This window comes from Populus alba, chromosome 3 (assembly GCF_005239225.2).
Source record: "Populus alba chromosome 3, ASM523922v2, whole genome shotgun sequence".
NCBI classification, from domain to species: Eukaryota; Viridiplantae; Streptophyta; class Magnoliopsida; order Malpighiales; family Salicaceae; genus Populus; species Populus alba.
The window spans coordinates 14,679,850-14,697,548 of NC_133286.1; the positions used below are offsets into that span (position 1 = coordinate 14,679,850).

A 17,699-nucleotide genomic window follows, 5' to 3' on the forward strand; every position below is an offset into this window, starting at 1 on the left:
TTGCCTAACAACCTCCTTTCTCTGGTCCAGCAAGTGACAATTAGAACCAGAAAATAAGTACGGCAAGAAAGAATTTCACCATTTACTTAATGAAGCAATGACACATGACAGATTTCAACATTACAGAACAGAAATGGAAAAAACAAACACTAATCAGGCAGAGAAAAGGGGGGAAATGACAAGAAGCAATTCATTTATGCTGCAAGACTATTCAAGATATAAGGTGGAAAATAACTCCAGAAAACACATACTAGAGATTAACAGATCTATATAGCTCCATTTGCTTACAATACGTGTTTGATCATGTTTGCTTTGTGGTGGTCTGCTTATACAATTTTCTAAAAGCTATCCAGGACAATTGTGAACTCCACCAAGCCATAAAACTGATTGTACACCTAACTACCAATTAACATCAGCATGATTGTGAAGAAGTGACCTCAGGATTAGAGTCCAGCTCCCACCAACCTCTGGCATCTTCCTTTTGCAAACAACCAACATCATCACCATCAAGAATATTATCCATGTCTCCACCCTCACTATCATTGCCATTACATTCATCATTGCTCTCATAATTATCAAACTCATAAACCATGCCATGCAAGTTTTTCTCTACCTCCGGATCATATGTCCACTCCAATCTCTTCAAGACATCACGGTCCTTCCACCGTCCCACAACCGTTTCTGCATCCTTCTTAGCCTTCCCCATCAAAATTTCCTGCCAAGAAAATCCTGCGTCGGCAACCCTCTTCAATGCCCCATCATTAACATCCCCTACCACAACCGTCTTTAAACATCTAGATTTAGCCTCCTTCAAAACATGAACAAAATCCGAATCATCTGATACAAGCACGAAACACTCAGCTCTCCTCTTATCCATCATATCTACCATATGATCTTTCAATGCCACATCCGCTGCCTGTGGCTTATCCAAAACAGTCCTAACCCAAAAACCAGCCCTTTTCAACTCATCAGCCAGACCATAACCTACTTTTGGAGTCAAAATATCCCTAGCAGCATTCTTATACTTCTGCATCTTCATTGCATACTTACCCACTAACATAACTCTCCTCTTCCCTCTTGCTGATTCTATCTGATTCAACCTCTTTTGTTGCTCACGCTCATGAATTTGCTTAAAATGATTAATAAACTTCTCGTTATTATAAAAATTCCTTCCACAAACTCTGCATAAATAAGATTCTACAGGCTTAATCACACCCTTATTTTCTAACTGATTCAACGACTTTCTCTGCTTTCTTTCCTCTCTCACAACTTGAGGCACGTAACTAAATGCATGCCTATTAGCGTAAGCCACCATGTATTTAACAAACCCAAATGAGCACGCAGCAGTTTTAAGCTTAATAGCAGCCTCAAATGGAGAGACAGTTTTGGGGGGTTTGTTGTCCAAATCCCAGAAAATTGCAACATTGTTTTGGGTTTTTTGAGGTGATAAAGTCGGCGTTAGGCTTGAAGAACCCAAACCCAGTTTTGAATCAAAATGGCAGAATCTAAACAATTCAAAACACGGGTTTTGGTTTTTTAGCCGTGTAGATTTTATTGAATGGGAAAAGTTTCGAAATTTGAGAAACATGAGCATATGCAGAGGTGTTTGTTGATACAAAGCAACCGAGAGTCTTAAAAACGGGAACTTTTTCATATATGGAGAGAGAGAGAGAGAGAGAGAGAGTACAGGGCTAGCTTATGTTGTTTGGATTATAGACATTTCTTCGGTTGCTTGCAAAGCTTCGGGAAGTTTTTGCAGGTCATGAGCACTCGACTTTGCAGAAGACCATCGGCTGCCGTGACTAAAAAAGGGCATCTCGTTACTCTTTGTAGAATTGGGCTTGTATATGTATATGGTGGACTGACCTGAAAATTTGGGCTATTGCAATATTACAACAACAGCCATAATTCAAAAACGACCAATTTCACCTTTCTCGAATCCTCTCTTTGTTTTTTTTTCCTCGAATTGGTCAAAATCCGTTCACCTCTTTCTTCAATTCTTCGATCAACAAGAACTCGAAAAGGCAAAAAAGAAATAGAGAAAGTTGATAAAATGGAAACAAATAGAAAGGAGAGACGTGATTATATTTGATAGTGATTTAGAAAATAGAGTGAATATTTGTTATCTTGGCGGTGAATAAAATAAAAAATATATTTTATATTACAAAAAGATTAAGTAAATTAATTTGGAAATGATGAAGAAATGTTGAAGTATTGATCAACATATTAAACCCATTTCTTTAAAAACTTGCTGGCTCTTCAAAAAGAAGAGTGATAAGCTTACAACATATTAAACCCAAGCATTCTCAATTATTCCTACAAAGTTTTCATAAATTTTTTATTTTATTTTTGTGTGTGTCAGGATTGATATAGTCAAACTTGTAAAAATTAAAAATTTTAAGTATTCAAGTAAAAACTTGTTATAACTGATTAAGGATCTATAATAAAAAGATGAGAATATAATCTAAATAAACTATATAAATGACCTAATAAATGCTTTTATAGATTAGTGGCATAAGTTTAGATTCAAAAAAGATCTTATGATGCGAAACTAGATTAGCAACTTAAAATGAAGATGATAATAGGTATAATTGTTGGTTTGAACTTAAACTTTTTTAGGTGATTTTATAAGCAATTTTTATATAAAAACAAGTATGTTCTCATTGAACTACTGGTTTTTCCAAAATTATGCTCAGAAAGCATTGTTTAAGATAATTTTGTTATTTTTCTTTGTGTTTTTGGATTTATTATTTTATCTTAGATTATGTTTTTGAATTCTTAGTTGTTTTCTTGTAAAAGTATTATGGTCTGATTAAAATTATTGTAAACCTTTTTTTAAAAAATAGATTTTCATAACATTATTTTTAAAGAATAAAACTATTAATTTAAAATTTATATTTGCAATACTTTTTACTAGTTAAATCTTTTATAATTTCTTGTTGTCCATTTAGCTTTGTTTATATCAAAGTTTCATTCCAATAAATATAGATTCATGCTCACACCTGACCAAAAACCTTCTCAACCTAGAAAATTAAACTAATAGATGAGTTTTCAAAATATAATTTATAATTATTTTCTAATATATAATCTCAATAAAAGCAATTTAAATTTAAAACTTGTAGGGCCAAACCACCTTGTGTTCAATTCAACTTTTATGTTCCATTCGGCCAAAAAAATTATTATTATCACAAGAATTGAACCAAACATTTATAAAAACCAATATTATGAATCATCATAGACATAAAGAAGATATATGTGTGTGAATACAAGTAACTACAAATATATAATAATCAATAAACAAATAAATTATAAATGAGAAGTTGATCTTTTTTTTTTAAAAAAAAAAGATATATATATATAAATGAAATTTTTTACCTTGGCCATGATTTATATCTTGTCTTTCAACATATAAATAAAAATAATTATTGTCATAATTTTAAAATCCGACTCGAGATACAATATTCAAGTCAAGGGTTGGAAAGATCAATTTTGTTGATTTTAAAAAATAATAATTAAAACAATCTTCTACCAAATAAATTTTCAAAAAAAATCAACATGCTTTTTATTCTTGTTTTATCCTGAATAACTAGTTCAGGTCAAGTTAATCGATTTTTTCTTAAACTCGAATCAATCTAAGCCTGGAGTTGACCGTATTCCAGGATTAACCCATCAAGTTAGTTTTAATTTTATAATTAGAATCTTCATAATATTATTAATTTTTACAATTAATATAAAATAAAATAAAATAAATATTTAATTACTTTTTAAAATATACAAGTTTAATAATAATACATATCAAGGAATAAAAAAAAATCATATTTTATTTTATTTTATCCATCTTAATCAAGAAAGATAAAAAGATAATCACTTTTCTAATAAATATAATTTTATTTCTATTTCTATTTCTATTACATGACAATAAACCAAATGCTACGCCTATTGATAACTTTCAACATCCACGGGGCACCCATCTGATTATCAGTTTTGCAGCGTTTATGTGGCTTACAAATTTACAATCAATGTACTTGTACGCTCCACTGTACAAGAGTGGAACCCCTAGTCAACGAGGCGTTTAGTAGAGTGCCCTTGGACTTGTTGTTCTCCATGGACCTCTAGCCCGACTGCCTGGGATTTGAAATAAGGGCGGGCATGAACACAAGGAGAGTTAGGGCTTTTGTTTCTGGAGGCAGAGTAAAGTAAAGCACCATTGCGCTTTTGTTTCTGGAGGCAGAGTAAAGCACCGCTGCCATTAAGTTTTTTTATAAATATAATTATAATATATAAGCTCATTAGGAAATACATCTAATTTCACAATCTGGTTGTTTTGGTTGCAACAATCAAGTTATAATGCCTTAATCACGTACCGAGACTGTTTTTAGTTAATGAATTACTTCAATAATGAATGGTAACTTGATTTCAGTAATGTAATTTCAACCTGGAAAGAAACGTAGCATTAGATGCCCAAAATCAAGTTGCTTTCAGATAAATGGGAACCACAGAAACATCAATGTCTTCAAATAATGTGGATAAAGAGCCACCACCAACGCTAACAAAAAGAGATCATAGATAAAACAATGCATAGAAATGATCCTACTGTAAAAAAAAGTTCCAGGGTACAGCAAAAACCTTCCCATTATAAGAACAACTCACTCCTTGGCGATGCAGCTAATCCCAGCCTAGTAAAAGAAACCAAGCACTTTGCCACCAACATTCTTTCTTCTGGCCTCCTCATGGTCCATGATGCCCGCGGAGGTTGTCAAGACAATATATCCAAACTGCAAGAATCAGCCAATATTGCAGAGGTCATGCAAAATGCCATAAGCTATTCCATCAAAAGAAACTACAGTGATGGAACCCATATGGACAAGTATTTCTAAGAGCAACGATTTTAGGGAAATGAATAAAACCACAACACCCTGACAAAATAGACATTGCTAAAACTTAATCAAAGCTGCAAGGAGGTTGCTTGGCGGTGGACAGGACACTCCAAATATACCACACATCCCATTCACGGGTTTATAATAGCTCATTATTTACAATAGAAGCAGAATTTCTAAACGTGAATTGAAATTGAAATTTTCTTTTTGGCACTGACCTGTCTTGAAGGGAGCAACCTTGCAGTCCAAGTTTCAATCTCCTTGACACCCACATCAAAGCGAGGACTAATGACTCCACATTTGTTCAATCTTCCATTCAATTCAACCACAATTTTACCAGCCCTGTGATCATCCACAAACTCAAATTCACCAATGTATCCTGCAGAGCAAAAGGCAAAAAAAAAGAGTTATGATTTGAAGTAATCAGACAATTCAAAGTAGAAAGCAGGTTAAAATGGCATCCTACCATGCTTTTGCATCACCAACAGAAATTTGATGATCACTTTTGAGGAGGGCCTGATCATGACCTGACGCTTCCCACGTTTCTCAGCATTGTACATGCTCTTCAGAGCATCATTCAAAACACTAACTCGCACCATTGTTGCTGCAACACAAATACATTGCAGATATTGTTAGCAGCAGATGTCTTGGATGCACAAAAATATGGTGCACAATAACAAATAAACATTCAAACGAAAATGGCTATTCAGCATTTGGATAATGTTGTTCAATAAAGGGCGGATATTGAACAATGTTGCACCATTACATTCTAGGTTTTCATGGTATATGCGTTTATAAGCCAACAAACAGCTAGTGAACTATAAAACAATAAAATCGATTTAAATAACAAACTGATCTTTGGCCACCCAGCAAACAGAGTCATAGTTAACCCATTACAGAAATAAAAAGATTTAAAGCCCATTAAATAGCTATACGAGAAACAACCAAATCAATCTCTGGAACCCCTTCTCTTAATATTTCCTTTTCTTCTCCATGTTTTTCTATAATTCCCAGTAACCAAACAGAAATTAAATCACTGAGCTAAAGCCCAAAAACTTTGAAGCCAAGAAACGTTTACAATCTTACAAAGAAAAAAAACAAAGAATGGGTCTATAGAGCTAGAATGAGAATGAGAAACAAATAAAAAGAAGATACAAGCATTCCATATATTAACGAGACAGATCGGAACAAGTGGAGATAAAAATCGGAAATAAAAAAGAAGAAGAAAGAATAGGTTGAGTACCGTAATCAAAAGCAGCGAGGGATCTGCAGAGGCGCCTTCCTAGCTAGGGTTTTTCAGTGAAAGTGGAGCTGAGACGTTGATGATGAGAAATATATTAGGGTGCTGTTTAGGCTATTGAGTCCAACAGGGTATAAATGGGTTGGTATTACAAGCCCATGTTCAGCCCATAAACTTTTATTTTATAAAAATATTTTTTAGAAAGATACTGCGAAATTTTGAAATCGCTGAAGAAAAAAAAAATGAAAATTCTGGAAAACTCTTGCGCCAAAACTAAAAGCACGGTGCCTTAGATTCAGGTGCAGTGATGTGTGGTTGGATTATTTAGGTAAAATTTATAAAAATAAAAAATAAAAAAATATGTATTTTTTTTAATGATACATGATTTATATTTTAAAAGAATTGTATATAAAAAACCTTAATAATTTCTTACTGTATTTTGATCTCAAACATATATAAAAAAAATTAGATGTGTAGTAAAAATTATTTTTTAAAATGTTTTTTTGAAAAATATTAAAATAATATATTTTTATATTTTTTAAAATTTAATTTTCACATCAATATATTAAAATAAAAAATAAAAAATAAAAAAAATAATACTAAAATTTATTTAAAAAAAAAAAAAAAAAAACACAATGACAAACAAGGCAAACACTGATGAGCTTGTAGTGTCAGTGGTTTGGATCTGAACTTGGTCAATAATTGAGCTAGTGTGAGATTAGGCGGAGCTGAGACTCATGTGCTTGAATATTCAATTTTAATATATATATATAAACCAAAACAAAGTTTTTAAATTCACTATTTAGCCTCGCTTTTTTTTTTTTTCTCACTCAATAAATTTTTTTTTGATTAATTAAATAATTTATATGTTTTACATGGAAATCAACACATAATTGTATTTTAAACTTTAGTTTTATAGAAATTATTTTTTATTCATGAATACTTGTTTTTTTATTTATTTTATATATATAAATTTATTTAATAATTGTTTTAATGAACATATATTTTTAAATTTACTTTTTTAAAAATATAATTAAAAATATTTTTTAAAATATTTATTTTTATAAATAACAACAATATCAAAAACACTATTTAACTAAGAGCTAGAAAGAGGGAGAAAGACAAAAAAATAAATAATAATAATAATAATAACATAAATTAAAAACGAAAATCAGCCCCATTATTATTTTTTTTAAAAAAAAAATCTCCAAGAAAGAGTATTATATTGCTAATTGTATGGCTACATATTTATGACAAATTTACATTGTGTGCGCGACTGCATTTTACTCTCACGAATGATTTTTTTTATAATTTTGGTGTTGTAGTACAGAAATTCATCAACACCTGAGCTTTAAATATTTTCAGCTCAAATTTTAGATTTTCCTTTTCAAGTTTAAATCTTTTTTAAAATCCTTGAAAAGACCATGACAGGTTATAATTATGCTGTCATCTGATGAAATAATTGACCCCCTGTGTCAAATTTTTAATTAAGTTGTGAAACGAAAACAAAAGCTCTGGTCTGCAGCTGGAAAATCAAAAGGTGGCCTTGACTGATCTGAATTATCCCACCCTATCTATTCTATATACAATGAAAGGCGTCTTCTCGGCGCCCGGTGATTATATTCATTTCAAGTCGCAAGTCCCTCTCCACAAGATTCCCGTAGGTTTCTCTCTTTCTCCCTTTTCATTATGAATTGAATCATGAGTTTTATGTTTTACTTTTACCCTTTGTATTTGTTTTATTTTCAAGTATGATTTGGTCTCCCCTGTCTGAGAGTCAATCATCGGATGTTGTCTCCGTTTCATGCTCTCTCTTGATCGGGGTTTTCTTGATTTGGAGTTTTACTTGTTAGCTCTTACTCTGGTTACTTGTTTGTGCTCCTGCTTTACTTACAAGCTCTTGTTTTGAGTCAATGCTCAGGCTTTCATTTGAATTTTATTCTATTATCGTGGTTCTTTTTGAATTCTCAATCAAAAATGGGTTGAATAATTTTTTTAAAAAAAAAATTGTACGTAAGTTTCAAACTGTAATTGATCGAGGGTTATACTTTGTATCTTCAATTTGTGCAGTACTTGAATCACTCAAATCTTGGCCCTACTGATATTTAATTTCATCCCTTAGCTTCCCCGTACTATTTTCCTGCTAGGTTTTAACAGATGAGTTGGTCTTTTATTTATTTTTTTTATGTACGAAGCTTCAAACCATGGGGCGTCGATTTAATCGACGAGATCACGATTGTTGTTCTTTTATTTTGTTATTCTTTTTTCTTGAAGCACAAAGAAGTGGCTGGATGGTTTCCCTCTCTGATATCATTCTTTTCATTTGCTGTCTCCTTCATTTGAATTTCTTTTTAGATCGGGACAAAGCAGTGGAGATACTATGATTTTGGTCCCAAAGCGGTTCCTCCACTTATTTGTCTTCCTGGAATAGCAGGGACAGCAGATGTTTACTATAAGCAGATCATGTCATTGTCCACCAAGGTAATTTGTTGGATATCATAGTTTCTTAGATACAAGGGATTCAAACTTTTCTCTTTGTTTCTTGCACTTTCAATTGAATCTGTTGTGGTCAGTTTTTCATTTTCACATTGCACTGAAGGAGATCTACAGGCTTGGTCTAGGACTCCCCATTTTTTCATGGTCATATCCTGAAAGATAGATTTATGATGGTGGACCTAATGCTAGATAAGTTGTATTCTTTCAGTTTCAGGGCTTTTATGTCTTAAAGAGAATAGAAGAAAAAGGGTAAAAATAATGTTAAACTTCTGTTTACAAGGGTTTACTATTTACAGTAATCTAGAGTGGATTTACTAGGAAGTTTGTTGTTCTAACATTTGAATAGAAAGAGGTGCTGGGTTTGTCATTCTTGTGTTTTCCTTAACTGGGATCCTTAAAGCTCATTGCTTTGGAGCAAAGTTTACTTTTCCCTATTGCTGGTGTGGGGGCTTGTAAAACAAGCTTTATCGGGGACTTGACTAAATTTTAACAGTACGTGAATGAGTCTGCTTTTTTGTAGCTGCAAACAGATGCAAAAATTCAAAACTTTTCTCTACATATTGAGTTTTAGCCGTTTAAAAAATTATATTAATGTCAACTCACTTGGCACTCTGTGTTGAGCATGATCTCCGAGCTTCAACTGTTATGATGCATTTGTCTCCTTCAATCGTTTCCTCCTTTCATCCAGTCTGATTCACCAAGTCAGATTTAAATCCTGGTTGATTTTATTTGATAGAGAGTCGGAGAACAATCCATACTTCAGTAGAACCTAAATTCCTAACTATAGAAATTTGTCAAACCCTGAATTGGAGAAACTGAGGTTGCAATTTGTTGTTAGGCTGTTTTGAATGTCATATTTTTTTCATTTCCTCTATCTTTATATGATTTGGAACTTTATATTTTGAAAGTTGAATGGGTTCATTAATTGAAGTACATTTGACTGCTTTGGCTGCTGTCCTTTCTTGTGGAAATTAAACTTCTTGGTCTGTTGCCATAAATATTACTTGTTTAGAGTTTTGTTCTTTCTCCTTTCTGTTGTTGCCAGTTATGATATTGAGGTCGTGTAGCATGACTTCTGTGAATTTTCAGGGGTACCGAGTTATTTCTGTTGATATTCCACGCGTGTGGAATCATCATGAGTGGATCCAAGCATTTGAAAAGTTTTTGGATGTCATCGATGTTCATCATGTAAGAACCTTCATTTGCATGTGGCTTATAATTATATAAAATAATGTTGCAGGAAACCAAATTACTGCTTGTTTGGTGCACCTTTTATTGAATTCCAAAGTGGTACTTTTGCTATAGAAGCTGTCTTTGCATTTCATGAGGCTTTAATTCCCTTGGCGCTTCAAATATTGGAAGGAATACCATTTGAACAGCCAGCAAGATTATGTGTTTTTCCTTTTAATTTTAGTAAAGAATAGCATTGCCACTTTGCCTCGGTGGTAAAGATTTGTTGACAGATACCAGGTTAAGAATCTGTTATGAAGCCATTCATTATGGCTTCATATTCTTCATTTTTAATTTACCAAAGAGAACTTTGGTGTTAAGGAATCAGGGCCTTTATTGAAGACTATATGAAGCTTGTTAGGTTCAGCAAACAACAACAGAAGCAATCCTTTTTCAGTTGGCTGAGTGGTTATATATGTTGGTTGTACAGTGCAAAGTCAGGAAGTAATAACTTTAAGTTGGTATCACTTCAAAACACATGAGTTTCACCTTTTCCCTGGTCATAGTAACCAGCGAGTCTTCATTTATTTCCATATGATATCTGTAGATAATTTAATGTTACTGAATTCAGCTGTACAGTTTTTCAGCAAGATTTACTTGTTCCAGCTGCAGATTTTTCAGATTTTACATGCAGGGAACAAAAAACGATGATCTTTGTGGCTGAAAATGTTGAGCATGAATTTAGATCCTGTACGACTCAATTAGTAGTAGAGGAGTAGGGTTTGATCTTTTTTTCTTGTCCACTACCCAGCCAAGATGTTACAGACATTACTTGTAGGTTGAAGAATAACTGGTTGCAGGTGTGCGGTTCAGTTTAGCCTACCACATAAGGAGAACACCTCAGTAGGATTCATAAAGCAATGTGCTAACTGTAATAATAGCTTATATCTTAAACTGGAAGTGTTTGAATTTCTTATTTCAGTGCATATATTTGTAGTTTTACTCGACCATTTGCTCTTGTTACTGATTAGTCTTGTCTTACAGATACATCTTTATGGAACATCTTTAGGGGGCTTCTTAGCACAGCTTTTTGCACAGCATCGTCCAAGGCGAGTGAGATCATTGATACTATCAAATACGTTTTTGGAGACTCGCAGTTTTGCATCTGCCATGCCATGGGCTCCTGTGTATGTGGTCATCATGTTTCCTTTTTTACTTCTTTTTTTTAACTGCATTAAATTTTTCAGAGTTGTATCAGTACTTTTACCTGATGTGCTCTTAGCAATCATGTGTTAATTTTGCACTCTCCAAAATAGTCTTAATTTTTGTATTGTTTCTGCAGTGTAAGTTGGACCCCATCTTTTCTTCTGAAAAGGTATGTCTTAACTGGAATTCGCGATGGTCCTCATGAACCATTTATTGCAGATTCAGTGGATTTTGTTGTTTCTCAGGTAAGAGTCTATGAAGCCTATCTCTGATCTAACTTATCCTGGTGCATCAATGATGCCATGAAACAATCTCTTTAGATTAATTGAAGTTTTATTAGTTCTAGAAGTAACTCTAGAATTTTATATAAAAATCATCTGATAAGATGGTTCCTATGTTGAGTAGCTTCAACAACCACTTTCTTTTGCATGTGAGGAGGGGTGGAAACTTTGATTATAATTTCTCTCACAGCTTTGATTATAATCTCTCAACCAATCTGCTTGTACCTTTTTAGCTGGCAGTTGCTGTAGGGTTGACTTAAGTTTTTTCAAGACCAAGGTTTCTTGTCCATAACGTGGATAAGTAGTTTGTAGTTAACTTGATTTGTGCATTCAATTGTGTTCCATTTATCTTAGTAGCTTCTACTTTTATCTTATTTTGTAACCCTAGTATTGTGTAGTGCATCCTGTTTCTGGTTGAATTGGCTTTCTACCCCCTGTTTTCTCCTTTTTGAAAGGCTGAATTGGTGGTAATCATTGTTCTACCTTTATTTTTCAATAATAATATTAATAAATAAATAAACAAACAAATAAATTTACTGTGCAGTCTCATTGTTTCTTATAGACCATCAACAAGAATGAGATCATTTAAAGAAAGAACAAATAATAAATCTACCATGCAGTCTCATCATTTATAGTCCATTAACAACGATGTGATCATTTATCTTCCATAGAGCAATTTATTCTGCATTTCTGTTTTTTGGGCAAACCATTCGCTACATTAGAGAACCTGGTTGATTCATTCATTTGTAACTCAGGTTGAAACGCTTTCGAGAGATGACTTGGCCTCCAGGTTGACTCTGAATGTTGATGCTGCTTCAGTTGGATCTCTTCTACTTTCAGATTCATGTATCACTATAATGGATGTAAGTTATTTCAAACTTGTCTCTGTATGTGTGGATTGAAAAATATTTTGTAAAAATAAGTGTGATATATTGACAATATGGAGATTTAATTGTCTGGGAAATAATGTCATGGAAAAAAAAAAATCGCAGCCTATATTTTTTGTAATGTTTTTACCAAGCAAACAATATGCTCTTCCATTTCAGACGGATGGATATCAATGCTCATATTCGAGATTTGATTCTGAGACAAATAATAGTCTCTTGGTTATGCCTTTTTCAACTTAGTTGCATATTTTATGATCTGACGTTCAGACATTTAGAAACCATGTTGCATGCCAGTATCATACCTTTAATGTCTCTTTATTTTTTTTTTACTACACATACTTTTGACTTTTTGAATACTTGAATCTTTGATGATTTGTTTTCTTTTTTAATTAACTTTTATGATCTGTCATAAGTTGTCACTGATCTTGGATAGATAGCCTACAGATTTAATTGTAACTTGTAACTGAAAGAAGGAAATTAAGAAGAAAAAATTGCTAACTACTCAATATGTTCTTTTGACACGGTTGCCGCATTTCTCGAAGACTAATGATTACTGTGCAATTCCTCAACAACTCAAAGATCAGCTGAGTGATAGATATCCTGAAGCACGGTGTGCTCACTTGAAGAGTGGAGGTGACTTTCCATTTCTTTCACGCTCAGATGAAGTTAACTTGCATCTTCAGGTTAGCTGATTTCTATATTCGCCAATAGATATGCATTGTTTAGTATTATTGCCTCATAAACAGTATGTTTTGATTGGCCATCTCCAATCATGCAGCTACACCTGCGACGAGTTGGGTTAGAAGCCCAGCCAGACATGGTCAGGGGCATCCCAAAGGATGGCGCTGGTGGGAGCCATGGTGAAGAGAAAGATGGTAAAGAAGATCCAGACGATGAGCCCAAAGATGAAGAAGGAAGCTCTGAAGGACAATCCAAGGAAAATCAGTTGTGTCCAGCTCCGGAAAGCTCAGAATCACATACCTCACACGACCAGCCTCTAAGTAATGCACAGCTTTGCCTCATTGCTCCGGGAGACACAATTCATCTCTGGTTTTTGAGAAAACAACACGTCATAGCTATTGAAATCTTTTTGCAATATACTCTGGAAATTTTCTTACGACTTGCTTCCCTCTCGAGGGAAGTTGATGTACATCACTTCATATTTTGGGCAAAAACGCAGGTGAACGGTGTGAAATAGACATTTGCACATGGTTGTGTAAAATAACACGAAATTGCTGCAAACTGTAACATTACTTGAGGCTCTTTGTTGAGGCTGAGGACATTTTCTTGCTAAATGTTTTGTAAGTCATTGCGAAGCCTTTGTTTGATGCTTCAATTTAATCGAGTGAATTATTTGTTTATTATAAATCTCATATTGCAAGTTGGTCATCCATTCAACTGGGTCGGCAAGCTAAACCTCCTCCTATGAGGGAACGGATGTTCTTTCAAAACCATGATTCCCTTCGGTGCCTCAGCTTCAAGTTGTGTGTAACTTCATAGCACGATTGAAAACTTTGCTAAGGCCCGGGCCAGCTCCTCTTTGCCAGGCCCGGCCGGTATAGAAAGAAATAAACACGATCATCCATTCGAGCTGGCTTTTTGAGGAGAAGACTCTAAACAGCAACAAATCATGACAAACAGAACCACTTGGAGTCTGGCCACCTAAAACCCAGACATGAAGCATACTGGAACTAGGGAAGAACAGAGGGTGTCCCAGTTGAAATCAATTGCCAGACAAGAAGCACAGACTCAATAACTTACTCTGCCCGATTCTCAAAATAAGAACGCTATGTTCAAAGCCCATTCATATCTCAAAGCTCAGCACTGTCTAATGGAAGCATTCATCGACCTTCCCACTGCCACCTTGTGTTCCCAAGGATACAATTCCAAAACTCAAACCTTTATAACCTAAATTAAACCTGTAACTCGCGAACACACTCGACTTTGCCAAAAACAATCAAGCACGGAAAGTAAAACATAGAAAACAAGCACATACAACAACTGTCAACAAGCAGGAGCTTTCATTCTTCTATAGCATTAAATCTGGTTTCATCAACCTGACATTATTTATCAAGCAAGTTTTTGGCAGAAACACCGATGATTTATGCTAATCCAAACCTATTTTATTAACCTCGACAGGTCCACATACCCAATCCCATGATCATCCCCATCTTCTTCTTTTTTTATCTAAAGACCATGCCCATCTTTAAGCACAGAGCTGTAAACCATGCAAACCAAATAATGGTAGTTTTCAATCTCTTTTTTGCTCTTTACAATTTTCCGGTACCGTGTACCTAAAAGCTCTCAAAACCAGGAAATTCATGGACCTGTAAAATCCCTCTCAAATGCTTGACAAACTCTTCTTCTTCAAAAATCTGCCAGAACCCCAGATTCACAAAACGTTCCTTAAATGCGGACGGAAGCATAGCTAAAAAATAGTTCCTTACAATATATTTCACCCAGATATCTGTAAAAAATTACAGATTCAACAATAGCATCCACACGCTAACCACCAAAATAAAATGACAATTAATTCAACAATTCAATTATTAAAAAAAAACACCAACACCATCCATTACAAACAAAACCCAAAGCAAACACTACTGCCCCCCCCAAAAAAAAAAAAAAAAAAAAAAAACTAACCACAATTTGCTTCCAAAACAAACGCACAAACACTTACAAATCTTTAAAATCCAAATCATTCACTTTCACTTAGCAACCATTCTAGCAATAAAATCATCGTAACGGATCCTCCCATCGGACCCGACATCAACTTCTCGGATCCACTCATCGAACTCCGCCACCTCCAATTTCTCTCCAATACTGGTCAAAATATGACGCAGATCCGCAACAGAAACAAACCCTGTGTTATCCTTATCAAGCACTTTGAATGCATCACGTAACTGCCGATCAAACGGCTCAGCTTTCATGTGCTTTGCCATTAAATCAAGGAATCTAGGGAAATCAAACGGTGCAGTCAAGTTCTCCTCGGCGATTATGGATTTTAATTGAGCTTGGGTCGGGTTTCCACCGAGAGATCTCATAAGGATCCCCAATTCCGATGGGGCTATCTTTCCGTCACCGTCTGTGTCGAAGAGCGTGAACGCTTCTTTCATTGATGACACCTGATCGTCGCTCAAATCCTTGCCCATTTTTTTCTGATTCGGGTCGGGTCGTTTTGATTTTCTCTTTGGTTGGAATGTTGTCTCACACCCTCTTTAAACGTTGCTAGGGGAGTTGCTGTTTTTTATTTTCTTGTAATAAAATGAGGGAATGTGTTTTTTTTTAGAGCTAGACGGTGTCGATTCGAGAATAGTGTTTAAAGTTGGGTTATCAGCGACAGCGTTTTGGGAAAGAAATTATAGTGGGTGGGGTCAGACGTGGGACTACAAAGTCTTGTATAATCGTGCTGTCTGTGTTGGACATTGGAATGGTGGAGCTGCACGATAAAAGGGAAAACGTATATTTTTTTTTATAAAAAAAAAACTAATCTTTTTAATTATTTATGTTTTATAAAAAAAATTATAATAAGTGTTTTTCTAAGTTTTAATTAAAAAATCATGAATCGATTACTTTATATATATATATATATATATGTGAGAAAATTTTAAGAATGGTGAAATTGTTAAAAAATAATCAGAAATTTTTAAAATAGATATTTTATTCTTATTAAATGTTAATGAGAAGATTATTTTTAAAAAATCTACATATTAGACCAGCTCTTAATTATTCATAAAAAAATTAATAATATCATCATAAAAATCATAATCTTCTTAATAGCAATGCTATAATTGGATAATTGCTTAAATGTTATTTTAATTAATGAATTTCAATATTTTTTTTGTTAAGAATTTAAAAACTAGAAAAGAAAAACTAAAGGTATATCTAAAAAAGGCCCAATTGTGTATGGGACTTGATATTTTAGCCCAGGTATCAAGTTGTTGTTTTTTATAAATATATGATACATAATTTATCTAATTTAATGTTACTTAAATATCATATGATATATTATTTTCTAGTTAACTTTCTAACCATTTTTAATAGTTAGAAAATTGAGGTTGGAGTTTGAGATTTTAAAAAATAAATTTTTAATTTATTTTTATCTAAAAACACTTAGAAGCATTCTAAAAACCCTAATAAACTCATTCCAAAAAAAAAAAAGAGTGTATAATGACTCTAAAATATCAAAATTTAACCAAGTCAGTATAAATATTATAGGCCTAAAATTACTTTTCATGACATATATAAAGAGAAATATCTATTCAAATAAATAAATATCATGGGTTAAAATATTTAAAATCCAATTAATCCAGTCCAACTTACATACTATATACTTATTTTATTTTTATATTTAATAGTTTATGAATTTAGTATGTTAGTTTTCTTAATAGCTGGGAATTGTTTCTAGGAGTTTTCTTTTCAGAACAAGAAAAAATGTTAAACCTTCTAATTATCTTAGTTTTTATTATTTATATTTATATTTATAATTATATTTATATTTATAGCGTCTAAACTTGGGTTTCTATTCTTCCTAAATCGATGAACATGCTATATACGCATACCCAGGAATCTTAAAATTACTAGTAGTTATATTTCATAGCGTAAATGTATAATGCATGGAAAAAACATCGTGGATGATCAACAATGGTTTTTCCTATTTATCCTCTTAAGAATAACTAATTAAAAAAGTTATAGGGGAGTTTTTATCATTTTACAGGGTTCATTTGTTATTGTCGTTTTATGAGATATGGATTATTTTTTTTGCATATATTTTGCAAATGATCTCAATACCTTTAAAATCAAAATTTTCAAAACTAGTGCTATTATTATCTTTTCGATTTCATACACACAATGTCTAAATTACACTTAAAAAGTTAAGTCTTACTCACTAATAGTCATGGATGTTTTAGTGTTTTCATAATAGTTTTTTTTTTTTAATCAGAGGAGCTTTATTGAAATTTCAATTTTTAATGTGGAGTGAAATAACTTAACTGCCATCAAGATAATAAAAAAAAAAAATTAAAGCTTTCTTAAGGGATTTTTTCATCTTTTAATCTTGGATTTTTTGTTATTCTTGGAAGGGTTAAGGGATATTTTAGTTTTTTAATAAATATAAAATATTAATAAAAATAAAAAGTTCACTGACAAGCTTTATAGTTTTATTAAATTTTTTTTCATTGATGACTCTTTTCTTTTATTGGTATAGATACTTGTTTGATTGAACATAAAAATTATCATAAGAAACAAGTTACTAAATATAATTGAGTACATGACTCATGTTTTAAAATTAAATATTTTAAATCTTAATTATTTTTTTATCAAATATTAATTTATTTAATTAAATGCATATATAAACATTTCCATTGTGAATTTTTTATATCCAAAAACATGTTGGAAAAGTTATATATTTAATTTTTTTAATTGAAAAAAATATATGACTTTTGATGAAATACAGTTCACATAACTAGTAATTTACTAAATTTTGCTCTAAATAATTATAAAATCATAGCATTCAAATCCAGCTGAGTTAGATTTGAGTTAT

The 17,699-nt window shown here is 32.7% G+C and overlaps 4 protein-coding genes across 5 annotated transcripts; 1 reads left to right on the forward strand and 3 right to left on the reverse strand.

The window, feature by feature from the left end:
* Nucleotides 1-166: 166 nt before the first annotated feature.
* Nucleotides 167-2,026, reverse strand: LOC118028565 (uncharacterized). Its single transcript, XM_035032186.2, has one exon. It carries the CDS (start codon nucleotides 1,652-1,654, stop codon nucleotides 413-415), a length of 1,242 nt encoding a protein of 413 aa, XP_034888077.1. The 5' UTR covers nucleotides 1,655-2,026; the 3' UTR covers nucleotides 167-412.
* Nucleotides 2,027-4,453: 2,427 nt separating this feature from the next.
* Nucleotides 4,454-6,263, reverse strand: LOC118028564 (small ribosomal subunit protein uS8z/uS8w). The gene is made up of 4 exons (XM_035032185.2): nucleotides 6,121-6,263; nucleotides 5,344-5,481; nucleotides 5,096-5,256; nucleotides 4,454-4,775 (listed from the first exon to the last, which is right to left on the reverse strand). Exons 2-4 carry the CDS (start codon nucleotides 5,474-5,476, stop codon nucleotides 4,677-4,679), a joined length of 393 nt encoding a protein of 130 aa, XP_034888076.1. The 5' UTR covers nucleotides 5,477-5,481; nucleotides 6,121-6,263; the 3' UTR covers nucleotides 4,454-4,676.
* Nucleotides 6,264-7,411: 1,148 nt separating this feature from the next.
* LOC118028562 (uncharacterized) lies at nucleotides 7,412-13,525 on the forward strand. 2 transcript variants are annotated; one of them, XM_073408199.1, is made up of 8 exons: nucleotides 7,412-7,781; nucleotides 8,473-8,598; nucleotides 9,703-9,801; nucleotides 10,828-10,970; nucleotides 11,126-11,234; nucleotides 12,026-12,133; nucleotides 12,700-12,840; nucleotides 12,936-13,525. In XM_073408199.1, exons 2-8 carry the CDS (start codon nucleotides 8,581-8,583, stop codon nucleotides 13,353-13,355), a joined length of 1,038 nt encoding a protein of 345 aa, XP_073264300.1. In that variant the 5' UTR covers nucleotides 7,412-7,781; nucleotides 8,473-8,580; the 3' UTR covers nucleotides 13,356-13,525. The 2 variants fall into 2 exon arrangements, with proteins under 2 accessions (XP_073264300.1, XP_034888073.1); XM_035032182.2 differs by having other exon boundaries at nucleotides 7,412-7,777.
* Nucleotides 13,526-14,582: 1,057 nt separating this feature from the next.
* LOC118028563 (probable calcium-binding protein CML13) lies at nucleotides 14,583-15,429 on the reverse strand. Its single transcript, XM_035032184.2, has one exon. It carries the CDS (start codon nucleotides 15,307-15,309, stop codon nucleotides 14,866-14,868), a length of 444 nt encoding a protein of 147 aa, XP_034888075.1. The 5' UTR covers nucleotides 15,310-15,429; the 3' UTR covers nucleotides 14,583-14,865.
* Between the last annotated feature and the right edge of the window lie 2,270 nt (nucleotides 15,430-17,699).

Bases quoted from the DNA above. Each gene is read 5' to 3' on its own strand.
- LOC118028564 (XM_035032185.2), bottom strand. From the start codon at position 5,476: ATGGTGCGAGTTAGTGTTTTGAATGATGCTCTGAAGAGCATGTACAAT. The intron at 5,257-5,343 runs GTAGGATGCCAT...TTTGCTCTGCAG, and splicing joins GTTGGTGATGCAAAAGCATG to GATACATTGGTGAATTTGAG. The intron at 4,776-5,095 runs GTCAGTGCCAAA...TGATTCTTGCAG, and splicing joins GGTTGCTCCCTTCAAGACAG to TTTGGATATATTGTCTTGAC.
- LOC118028562 (XM_035032182.2), top strand. From the start codon at position 7,706: ATGAAAGGCGTCTTCTCGGCGCCCGGTGATTATATTCATTTCAAGTCG. The intron at 10,971-11,125 runs GTATGTGGTCAT...TTGTTTCTGCAG, and splicing joins GCCATGCCATGGGCTCCTGT to TGTAAGTTGGACCCCATCTT. The intron at 12,134-12,699 runs GTAAGTTATTTC...CATTTCTCGAAG, and splicing joins CATGTATCACTATAATGGAT to ACTAATGATTACTGTGCAAT.
- LOC118028565 (XM_035032186.2), bottom strand. From the start codon at position 1,654: ATGAAAAAGTTCCCGTTTTTAAGACTCTCGGTTGCTTTGTATCAACAA.
- LOC118028563 (XM_035032184.2), bottom strand. From the start codon at position 15,309: ATGGGCAAGGATTTGAGCGACGATCAGGTGTCATCAATGAAAGAAGCG.